This window comes from Apis florea, unplaced genomic scaffold (genome assembly GCF_048593485.1).
Source record: "Apis florea isolate Af1SG1 unplaced genomic scaffold, ASM4859348v1 contig_3068_pilon, whole genome shotgun sequence".
NCBI classification, from domain to species: domain Eukaryota; kingdom Metazoa; phylum Arthropoda; class Insecta; order Hymenoptera; family Apidae; genus Apis; species Apis florea.
The window spans coordinates 302,177-314,390 of NW_028256700.1; the positions used below are offsets into that span (position 1 = coordinate 302,177).

Genomic DNA, 12,214 nt, shown 5'->3' on the forward strand with positions numbered 1-12,214 from the left:
TAAATTGAGTGGGAAATGGAAATAAAGAAACAAAATAGAGTAGAGTAAAAAGGGGGGTTTTTTTGAAATTTACGAAAATTAGAGACAGAAAATTTCGAATTCCTGTAAATTATCGCATTGTTCTGTTATACCGACCGTTGTTTCATTGTTTCAAGTACGGAACAATAACAGATCTAAGTCGATCCTGTTTTCTTCATGAATTCCAGGTACAATCGGCGGCAGCTCTTCTACTCGAGAGTAAAATGTTCTACGTTCCTTTCCTATTGAACTCAACAATTCAAAGATAGTAAATAAAAAACAAACTGACGATAAACGAAGCTGAATACCTATATATACATACTATACATATAAATATATATACATATATATATATATATATAAATTTACATATATATATATATATATATATATATATATATATAAATAGAATCGAACAAACAAAGAGCAAGAGCAAACAAAGAGATCGAAAGGGAAAGACTTGTGGGAAAAAAAGCTTTGTTTGCGTATGTATAATAATTATATAAAAAAAAAGGTATATATATATATAAATAATATAAATAATATAAATGTGTGTGTTCGTTGCGTTGTACAAAAACGAAGAAGGTCGAGAAGGGAACGGGGAACCTGTGAAAAGCGTGATAAAACAGACGAAATAAACGTTCATAAAAGAGGAGAGGAAGAAAGAAAAAAAAAGACGAAAGAGATACGAGAAGAAGAAACGAGAAGCGAAGGAAACGTGAGCTAAAAATTTGCGTGGGCGAAAAAAAAAAAAGAAAGAAAGGAAGAAAGAAAGGAAAAAAAAGAGGGGAGAGAATGCTTTAAAATAAGAAGAAATAAGAAGAAAAAAGAAAAAAAAGAAGAAAAAAAAAAGAGAAAAAAAAAAAGAAAAAAAGAAGAAAATTAACGAAAGAAATAATAAAAAATTCGAGAGAGAGCGAGAGAGCGGGAGAGAAAGAGAGGGAGAGTTAGAGATAGAGAGAAAGCGCGCCACCTCGAGATGGGAAATCAATCCGAGGAGGGGAACTGAACTTTTTTATCGAAACTAAAAGACTATAATAATATATTTCTGTACGCAGTACCGCGCAACTACGTCATTGTGTGTTCACGTTGCATAATCCGATCGATAATAAGACTCTCGTTACGTACGCTCACTGTAGGCCACCTACTACCACCTACTACTACTGCTGCTACTACAACTACTACTACTACTACTACTACTACTACTACTACTACTACTACTATTACTACTATTACTACTACTACTACTACTACTACTACTACTACTACTACTACTACTACTATACTGCTACTATTACTATTATTCTCCATCACTATCGAACTATAAATAGCAGACTACCAAAACGACCGAAAGATCAATCGACCGATATCGATGATAATGGTGATCATAACGATGATATAACGATGATATAATTCAGTCAATGACGACGACAATGATGATGATAATGACAACGACGACGATATTGAGATGATGGTGTTGAGATCGTGAGATGATGAGTTTTTTTATTAAACGCAAAACAATCGTTGAACGGAATCGATCGCCGCGTTTCTGAGTATCTTTGCACGCAACTATAATAAATATATATATATATATATACGTATATAATATCACGACGGACGAACACGTATGTATTATCCATCCTCGAGAGAAAAAAAAAGTGATTCTTAAACGCTTATAAACGCTCGAATACTCTCGAAAATCCACACAATGATAATCCTATCTTTAAACCAATAACTAACCAATTATTTTCATCACAAATCGTAAGTGTGATATATTTTTCAGTTACCATTTTTTTTTTCGTATATATATATATATAAATAAGAGAAGATACACGGAATACACGGCCCTCGAGTAGAATTTTTCAGTCGAATGGAATTTTGAACTGGGGCCTTTTGAATGGACGTTGGCAAAAAAAAAAAAAAAAAAAAGAAAAAAACGATGGCGTTCGCGTGACCGTTGGATCTCGAATAAAAAGAAAAACTGAAACTATATATTCGTGAAAGGTTCAGAGAGCAATCTCGATGTCTGATCGCAAAGGTGCCCTACCATTGTACCGAAAGAAAAGAAAGCCCCGACGTTGAACACATTCGAATGGAAATCTTGGCTAGGATCTAGGCTACAGACTTATCGATTCGTGAATCGTCCTTGTTGTTATTGTCGTTCTTGTCGTCGATCAACCACTCCGAATCATGGTCCAAGCGCGCAACACAGAAGACTATATTATATATATACATACAATATATATATATATATTCACCGTTTTCTTAATTTACAATTTTATCGTCATCAATGTAAATCTTGACGCGTTATAATATCATATGCATCATTCACCACGGTCGAAGATGTCCTTGTTCGTAATCGATATTTTACTCGTTCTTCGAACGATCCGATCCTCCATCCTTCTCCCGGATCGTCACGCGCCTGAGATCGTCCACGTCACACGCGTTTCTAGAGCTTACAAAAAAAGAAAGAAAGGAAGAAAGAAAGAAAGAAAGAATGAAAGAAAGAAAGAAAAAAGAAATAAAGATAAGCGTGCCGCGTACAAAATCTCTCGTGGACAATTGGTTCGCGTACGTTTTCACGAACGTTTTTACGATTCGATTTTTAAAGTGGAATAACGCTTCGAATAATTGCAAAAATATATTTTGCAAAATTTTTGTAAACGAAAACTGTTTCTCTCGTATTGTTAACTAATTTTCGACGTAAGGGGAACTTTTTAACGTATAACATTTTTTATATAGCTCTAATATGAATTCGTAGCCTGCCGTAATAATCGAAGTGATATTTTTTCTATCGATGATTCCTTGCAAGGATCGGATCGTTCGAAACGTGGCCGCGCGCGCGCGCGCGCGCCCTCTTCGTTTCTCGTTACCAGGTGTTCACCATTGATCCGCGAACGAAAGATAATTTTTTTTTATGATTCCTCGTTAAAACGACTGCGATAATTTCATAGTATTATATACAAGAAGAAAAGAAAAGAAAAGAAAGAAGGAAAGAAAGAAAGAAAGAAAGATAAAACGCGTAAACGAACGAAAAATACGAACAGTAAGAAACTTGGTATTTCTTTTCCGCGAGGAGGCTTGCATTCGACGATAAGAAGAAAAAAGAAAAAAGGAACGAAATTAAAATTTCAATATAATTTTTTTCTCCCTCGCGCAGACTTTTGATTCAATTCTCAGTTTCTCCTACTTTGACGAATTAGTATCAAGTATTAAATATAATAGTATACATAATTCAATTTAACTTAAAGCGTGTGACAATTTAGTATTCCTCACGGCTCAGAGATACCACGATTTTTCAGGATTGGCTCAATTATTTAAGATTAAGCGAAGACCCATAATAGGAAATGGAAATATACGAATAAAAAGCAAACCACCTGTGGCTTCTAACGCCATGTCAGAAATGTCTTGTTCGTGTCTTGGAAAAGGGGGAAAAAAAAAGAAGAAAAAAAAAAAGAAGAAAAAAAAAGATAATAATGAATAATGCTCCTTGTATACGCATGTTATGGTTAATCTGCGCACGTTCTATCACAACGTGATTGTTTCATCTTGCCTCCATAGAAGTTATCGTAAACACGCGCTATTCACCGGTACGCATACCGATCACGAGTACGATGAAATCGAAATATTTCCTTCTCTCTCTCTCTCTCTCTCTCTCTCTCTCTCTCTCTCTCTGATTTTTTTTTTCGATCCCGAAGTGTCAATATGTCTTCGGTCGTGTTGCATTTATCACCTTAATCGTTTCAATTTCGCGCTCATCATCGCGTTCATTCTATCTATCTATCTATCTATATATATATTTACTATTGATATTTTTACGTAATATTTTTTTAATCGAGACGATAAGTTATCAAGCGAATTTTCTGCTCAAAACAAGTTCTCTACTCTCGACAAACCTTGTTGCCTTTTTTTTTTTTTTTTTCTCACATCTCGAGACAATTTCGCCGGACTCGTGGTCGCGAGCGCACATACGAAAAAAATAAAATAAAATAAAATAAAGTAAATAAATAAATAATAATCAACACGAGAACTACATACACACAGACCTTGGGCCTACTAGCCTAAGGATACTTGTCCATACTATAAGACTTAACTAACGATGGGATACTTCATACGGTAAACAATGTATATTATTTGCGGTTAAGGAACTGGGGGTAACGGTTCCTGTATTCCCCGGACATCATCGTACACTTGTCTCTGTGTTCAATTGGACGGTCGATGAGGTCGCAACCGCGAAAAAGAGATAGAGAAAAAAAGATAGAGAAAAAAATAAATAAATAAAACAAGAAGAACGAAGAAAAAAAATAGAGAAGAACCTCGCTTAAATTAATTACGTTAAGTGAATATTTCGTATCATATTTTTGGTATATTTCGTATTATTATGAATACCGACGAGGGAAAATACCTTTTCGATTCTTCCTTCGCGCATGTAAACTCATTATAATTTTCGAACGTTTACACGCGAGATGTTATACTTTTGAAGTTACCGTTTTTAGTGTAGTGCAATAACGAAGAGAAAGAGCGTAACGTGTTAGCATTTAAACTGATTTTACGTTTATTCCTTTTCTCTCTTTCTTTTCTTATTATTTCTCTTCCCCTTCCCTTCCCTTTTCTCCTAGGCATATTCTCCTAATCTCGATTATTCTTATGTTCCTACATCCTCTCTCTCGTTCATCGATCAATTCTGTTTTTCCCTTTTTTCTTTTTTTTTTTTTTTTTTAATTTTTTTAATATTTAGTCCGTAAATATTATCTATTTCCCGCGGAGAATTCTTTTCTTGTCGCCTCCTATTTATTGTTAGCGTGTACATACGAATGGTAGTGTCGAGTCGAATGTTAAAGAACGACGAGGAGAAAAAGAACGTTGCGTCAAGAGAAAAAGCGCCGAGTTGGACTGTCTATTATATTGCATTATATATAAGTATATATAAATATAAATATAAATATAAATAATATAAATATAAATATAAATATGTATATTGTATAAAATGAAATGTGCACCGATGTCTGGGAGTACAGCAGCTGCTTACGGGAGAGCTATGCGTTGGATCAGCAAGACTTAGGGCATTATACTACCCGCGAGTATTATCATGCCCAACCTTTAATATTTAAGTGCGAGTGAGAGTCTATTGAGCAAAAGTAAAAGAAAAAAAAAAAAAAGATGAAATTTAAAAATATAAAAAATACATATGCCTCTCGTTTGTGGGTTTAACTTTGTACATATTGTACGAAAAGGTTTAATAATAACTACGTTGAAAGTACTAGTCCTGTCTCTTTGTATAATTCCGTGTTATACCTGTTCTTATATAGTGTCAAGCGGCGCCACAGTGTTCCTAATTGCGCGATTGTTGTAAAATTGAGCTTCTGCGCATGGAATCATGCAACGTATACATATATACAGATATACATATATATATATATATACCGTTTGAACTTTTATAAGGGAATATAGACATATTTTTTCACTCCATCGTTTAAATTTCAATTATTCAAATATTCACAATGATGATAAAAACTTGTATTTCTTTCGAAACGATTGATAACGATCGAAAAATTAGTAATATAATATGTTTGTCAAACTGACATCGAAATGACGTTAAACGTCGATACGACGCTCAATTAATTTTTGTATGTAAATTTTTAAATTAAGATGTTATTATATATTTCACTCACCGATATATTTTCTCCCATCGTCGATTTTCGTCAAGAACCGCATAAATTCACTGGTATTTCGTTATTGCTTTGTTAAAACCACAACACTTTCTCCGAAATTTCAAACGCGCATCATCACTTCGAATAAATCGGTTAACACTGAAGTATGCTGCTTGTCACGGTATAAATGAAGAAGCGCGAAATGCAAACGTTAACCCAAAAACGACGGGCAGAAAGAAAACACGAATGCCGGATTGGCAAGAAGAAATACTTTTTCAATGAGTGAGTCAAAGTTACCAATTTCTACCTACGTTTAGGAAATACATTTTTATCATCTCGTTTACCTTCGACTATTCCTTTTGTAACTGAGATTTGGGCGCCGCGTGAGTTACTGCTCTGCCGGGAACCGAACGCTACGTTACTGCTAATCATTTTTCAACTTTTGCGCGCGAAATTCAATATCTCGTTGATTTATCTAAAAATATTTGTTAAATTATTTCAAACAATATTCTTTAAATTCTTATGCTGATTCGATTAACGATAATTTATTTATAATAATTATAATTATTTATAATTTTGATCTTTATAATGAATATACTTTTTTTTATTTTTTTAATAAACGATGATTCCACATCATATGGATATGATTTAAATATTATTGATGCATTTTATATATTTTATATATTTTATAATTTTTTAAAGAATTGTTCAAAGAAATTATTTTTACATATTTCGGTTACAAATTCTTCTTTCGTTGTAAATTATGCAAATTTAGTTTGAAGTTTAAATTTTATTATTAGTTCAAATACAGAATTATATATGTATAGTTGAAATAATTCCGTGATTTCATAATACTTGAAAGAACAATATATAATTAAAAACAGACTGAAAACATTGCAACTAATTTGTCTTGTTACATTAATACGTGAAAAAATCGAATATTTTTATTAATTAATTAAATATTCTAGTCGATGAAAAAGAAAATGTGTATATACTTTTATATAAATTTTTTGCAAAAATTTATATTTTAATTTTTTACTTATTTTTGATCCTTAGTCAAGATTTCATTAAATAATTCAATTTACCTGTTGCATTTTCCACTGCATTTCGTTTTTCGTACGATCAGAATAATTCTAAAAATTATTTGATTTTTCAATCAGTTTTATTCAATGGCGATGATTATATATTAAAACAATGTGATTATATAAATGAATATCATACAACGAGAAATAGAACGTGGACGCGCTTACAAGATTGTAATCGAGCAGAAAAATCGTCGAACTTGTTTCCATAATGATATGTACATAGATGATGTTGAGAATCGTAATAATAAATTCGTTGTTATTGCAAGAATTAAGAATTGTAAGATATAATATAATGTTGTTCATCCGACCAATAAAATCGGGTGCTATCGGTTCCGGGCAAAACAGGTTAGACTTCACAGGTGGCGCGTAAACCCCCTGTATTTTTATGAATAAATAAGATATTTTAAAAAAAAAAAAAAAAAAAAAGTAAATCTGAAGTCTGTTTGGAGATGCCTTTCATAGGGATTATAAATGTAGATAATATATTATACATAATGAACATAAATACACTATATTATTATATATAAATAGTAAGGAGTAAATAGAATTATTATATATACGATGAAAATAATATTATTACAAGTAAATAAACTAATTAAAGATGAACAAATTTGATGATATCTTTATTATTCCATACCCATATTCCATACCCACATACGATATCTTTTTCCTTCGATATTTCACGATACATACATACATATATATATATATATATATATATACGTATATATATGTTTGTGTACGTGTGTATACATATAGATATATTTGTACTTTATTTATGACAATAATAACGGGAGTATTATTGATAATGTCAGTTGCAATTTTTGCGCATTTTTATTACAGACGTTTCATTACATTAACATAACAAAATCTATACTTTCAAGGTACATGATCGTTTAAAATGTTGTCTACCTGTGAGATCTTTAAGAATTATGCGCAGTGTTCAAGCTCCTGCACAGAGAACATTTATTAAGCTAAATTAGTCTCATTATTTAATGTCATTGTTTTTATTCCCATGAACTTACCGATCGCAAGCGCTTGGACACTTCGATAAGATTAAAGCGATCACAGACAGAGGCATTTCAAAGGTGACTGCTATGAATACCTAGGTAGACACAGAGGCTAATACTTTTACGATTTCTAGGATATCCGTACTACGTAGGCATTCTCACGCATTATCACCGTTTTACGATAATAGAGGCTGCAAAACCGACAAGTCGAGTTTGTAACGTAAACTCCGTGTCTTGCCTTGTGTAATGATCTATCTAATATAATATCGATAATGTAATTATATCGATAAAGCAGTGATTAATGTAAAATCGTATAATTGCATATTGTAACAATCTGAATATATTATATATATATAACTCGTATCTTTTTTTTTTTTTTTTTCTTTTCATCGATAATATTGTAAAATGTAAAAAGTATCATGTAAAGCAATCATCGAATTGGACGCCAAAATATCTTACGAGATAATAATAAAGATCGAAATATGATAAAAAGAATTGTTAATAATATTTTCTAAAAAAGTGAAGAGAATTCCTTATACACGCTCTTGTTAAGCTCTCTGTTATTTATATGATCCGTCCTAGTTCGTCTATGATTATCCGTCAATAGAAAGTATTTATTTCTAGTAGACCGTCGTGTTATAGTTCTGAAGGCACTGTTCAAAAGTTGACTATTTTTTTTTTTTTCATTTTTTTTTTGAAATAACAAGTCTTCAAAACATCTTCAAACGATCCGACATGGAAAATCGTTACAAACATCGACGCAATTTTCACATGCCTCGCTTGAACTATATCACAAAACTCAAAATAGAGTAGTTTCAACTTGACAGCCAGTGCCAATGCCAATGCCATATTTGTCGGGTCTGTGATCGGTTAGGAATATCATGAGCTAGCAAATCGATGGCCAGAATTCAGGCTTATGATACGCAATGGCCGGTGCGTTCCATTAATTATGTATCAATATCGTATCATTATATTACACAAACGCTTATTAATTTAGAGGCACATTGCTAAGGGTCTTGGTTCTTAAAAGTTGCTCCCTACATTAATGAACTTATGACAATCTAGCTATTATAATTATTCAGTACGACAGCGATTTGGCATATAATATGGAAACTGTACAAGAGAATATAAGAGAATATAATAATATTCAAACTATTGCTCTGTACACATAAAAGTAGAACATGGCTAAAAAGGCCGATATTGTGAAAAAATTTTTTATAGTTTTAAGATGTTTCGCAAATTTGTATTTTGAGCTCATAAAAGGAAAAAAAGAGAGTGAAATATAAAATTGTCGTGTGCAAAAAAAAAAAAAAATAATAATAATAATAATAATAACAAAACTTCTATCATATAATACAATTTTTCTACTGAATTTCCTTACCTAGGTAGGAAAACTTTGGCTACTGCTACATACTATTTGTACCTCGACAGAACCGCCGACTTTATGCTGCTAAGAACACTGATTGCGCATCTAGAATAAAAAGAATTGCACGCAGCACACACAGTATCTAAACCAGAAACAGATCAATTACATACTCAGGAAGACCTTAACAGTAGTATATATGCTCACGCTTTAATAAACCTGAATTCTACGCACAACGATCATAATATCAATTAAGCATTCACTATACTCAGAGATTCTTCCATTTTGGAATATTTAAATGATTTTTCATTTTCATTTATTTATTCATTACTGAACCATTTGTTGTTTATGTTCATAACTTATTTAAAAGCTCTTAGCCTTTAGAACAACACGTTCACGATATCGCTCTGAGATGCGAATGCTCTATAGAATGTACACAGTAGACAGCAAAAGCGTCTAGACCACAGTGTTCACATTTATTTCAATGCGAAACATTTTTCAAACTAGGGGAATCAGGCTGATGCAATGGCAGGCGTTTGACATATATATATATATATATACACATGTATATACATATATATACATGTATATATATATATATATTTTTTATATATGTATATATACATATATAAAAGTTAATTCCTTAACATACAAAAATGGATAAATTTCCTAAAAAACGTGTAAGAACATTCCCTGAATAGGTAATCACATGATAATTCTGTTCTCCAAATGACACACATGTTCTTTTATAAAAACATAAAAAAAAATTTGTTTTAAATTAAAATTCTAAATAATGTATCATAGTTTAATACATTTTTGAAATTTGATGCTCCGTCAAAGTACCAGCCTGTATCCATCAACATGAAGAAACAGTCATGTAATTCCGTAACGTCTAGACGCAGATATCACTTTCCTGCATCCAAACAAATGGAGCACTAGGTTAGATCACAAAAAGTATGGTGTAATATTTAAAGGTGGAATTACTCTTTCGGAATCAGGCACTGCCTGGAATAGCACTGGATTTCTTTGATCAACAGTTGTGAACTGTAAAATACTAGCTACATTACCACAGCGATAACAATAATTTGGAGCTGACCATACTGTTACAAGCTTATCATTAAACATATATCTATAACCTGTAAATAAAATTGAAATATATAAAATATAATCATAAAATTTTTCTTACATATTCTTTGTTATTTATTATTTATATACCTTCATGAACCAATTGATGAGCTCTACAAATAAGTTTAAGATCGTTGATTTCCATAAATTCATATGTTACTTTACTTCCAAATAACCAACCTGCTCCACGCGGACTAATAGTCCATGATTCTACATCTTCTGGATCGGACCAAACTAAATCACAAAAAGCACCTGTAACAAAAATCAAAATAATGTAAAAAGCTTCGATATATTCAAAAAAAATAATAATTTTAAAAAACTTGTATAATACCTTTATGTGGAATTTCTCGATTTCTTTCAATTGTCCTAATTTGATCTAATGTTCTAATGGCTGGAGATAATCCACCATGCACACAAAGTACTTGATCATCAATTAACTAAATAAAAATATTCGTATTTATATTAAATATATTAAATGAGTATTAAATTTATTTATTATTTACAAATACTAACGGCAGCAACTGCGAGTAAGTCGAACACCTTACAACAGTATTTCCATGCATTAGCATTGCCATATTTGTTTTGACACTCATCTGCATATGACATAACAAGCTTAATCACCATAATTATTAGACATGCATAGTAATAAATTATTATTAAATATATTTTTTAAAATATATTACATGAATGTAATAATTTTTATAATACGATATATACTAACCATAAAAACCATAAACATGGGTAATTTGTCTGGATTCATGATTTCCACGAAGTAATGTTATTCTATCAGACCATTTAGCTTTAAGTGTGAGTAGGCGGGTAAACGTTTCTACACTATAATACCCTCTATCTACAAAATCTCCCATAAATATATAATTTGTCTCAGGCACAGCGCCTCCATTACGGAATAATTCTTCTAAATCGTAAAACTAAAATAAAATAAACAATTATAACAATTATCAAACATTTTGGTTTCGTCAACATCGTTATCTCTAAAGATATCGATATCATATTGAGGTTAGAACAAAACTATAAAACTTACCTGACCATGAATATCTCCACACACTGTTACCGGTGTAGATACTGGTTGAATATTAGATTCTTCTAATAATATGTCACATACCAAGTCACAAAGTTTCTAAACAAAATTAACTTAATTGTTAAGAGACAAACAGAGATTTCAAATAACCTATGAATGTACGTTTAATTTATCGTCATATGCGTTAACAAGATATAACAAAATTGAGATCATACTAAACAATATTTTTTATATATTGTTTACCTTAAGATCATTTTCGGGAAGATATTTGCATTCTTTTGCAAGTTCCATCCATTTATCGATGTCTGACATTTTGGACTCGTATCGTAGGAAAATACTGATCGCGCCCTCACTTACATATGTGTACACTGAATTTATAGTTGATTTATATTTTTATAAATTGTTTTACCGAAATAATTTTAATCAAATTTCCAATTTTTATTCATTTTACTCATAAAACCTTAAATATTCTATTTAACAAGGAATTACTTCTTCTCATCGCGTTAGATGCAAACTTAATTAACCTACTATGAAGCAAGATTAAAAAACACCAACTTTTATTCCCCGCAATCCTTTCATATTATTGGTTCTAAATTATCTTTATAAAAAAGGAAATTATACTCAAAATTGAAAATCTTTTATCAAAAATATATTGAAATACATTTCCACTATCAATGTCAATAAATACAAATATATCATGTGTCAGTATAGTTATTTTAACAATTTTAAGCATTCAACGATTTTGAAATAGATATTAGTTTTTAGAACACATGATATATCATCCAATAATAACATCGTTTTAACAAATTCTAGTAACTTTTGTTTTATTTTTGTACATTTTAAAAGAAAATTTTAAAAGATATGTGGTATTTAAAAATTTGACTATGTAAAATCAGATAAAATTTAAATTTTGTTTCATTTTG

The 12,214-nt window shown here is 31.0% G+C and overlaps 2 protein-coding genes across 7 annotated transcripts in view; one reads left to right on the top strand and one right to left on the bottom strand.

Annotated features, from left to right (window-relative positions):
• Hr4 (nuclear hormone receptor 4) overlaps positions 1-7,364 on the top strand; it is a 140,450-nt gene extending 133,086 nt beyond the window's left edge. For all 6 annotated transcript variants that reach the window (XM_086908121.1, XM_086908124.1, XM_086908122.1 and 3 more), the window contains one exon: positions 207-7,364. In XM_086908121.1, coding sequence (XP_086764247.1) covers positions 207-287 — 81 coding nt within the window. In that variant the 3' untranslated portion in view covers positions 288-7,364. The remainder of the gene's footprint in view (positions 1-206) is intronic.
• Positions 7,365-7,569: 205 nt separating this feature from the next.
• On the bottom strand, positions 7,570-12,022 carry PpV (Protein phosphatase V). Its single transcript, XM_003690849.4, has 7 exons — positions 11,535-12,022; positions 11,295-11,390; positions 10,974-11,181; positions 10,766-10,845; positions 10,584-10,689; positions 10,343-10,504; positions 7,570-10,263 (listed from the first exon to the last, which is right to left on the bottom strand). Exons 1-7 carry the CDS (start codon positions 11,601-11,603, stop codon positions 10,073-10,075), a joined length of 912 nt encoding a protein of 303 aa, XP_003690897.1. The 5' UTR covers positions 11,604-12,022; the 3' UTR covers positions 7,570-10,072.
• Positions 12,023-12,214: the final 192 nt, after the last annotated feature.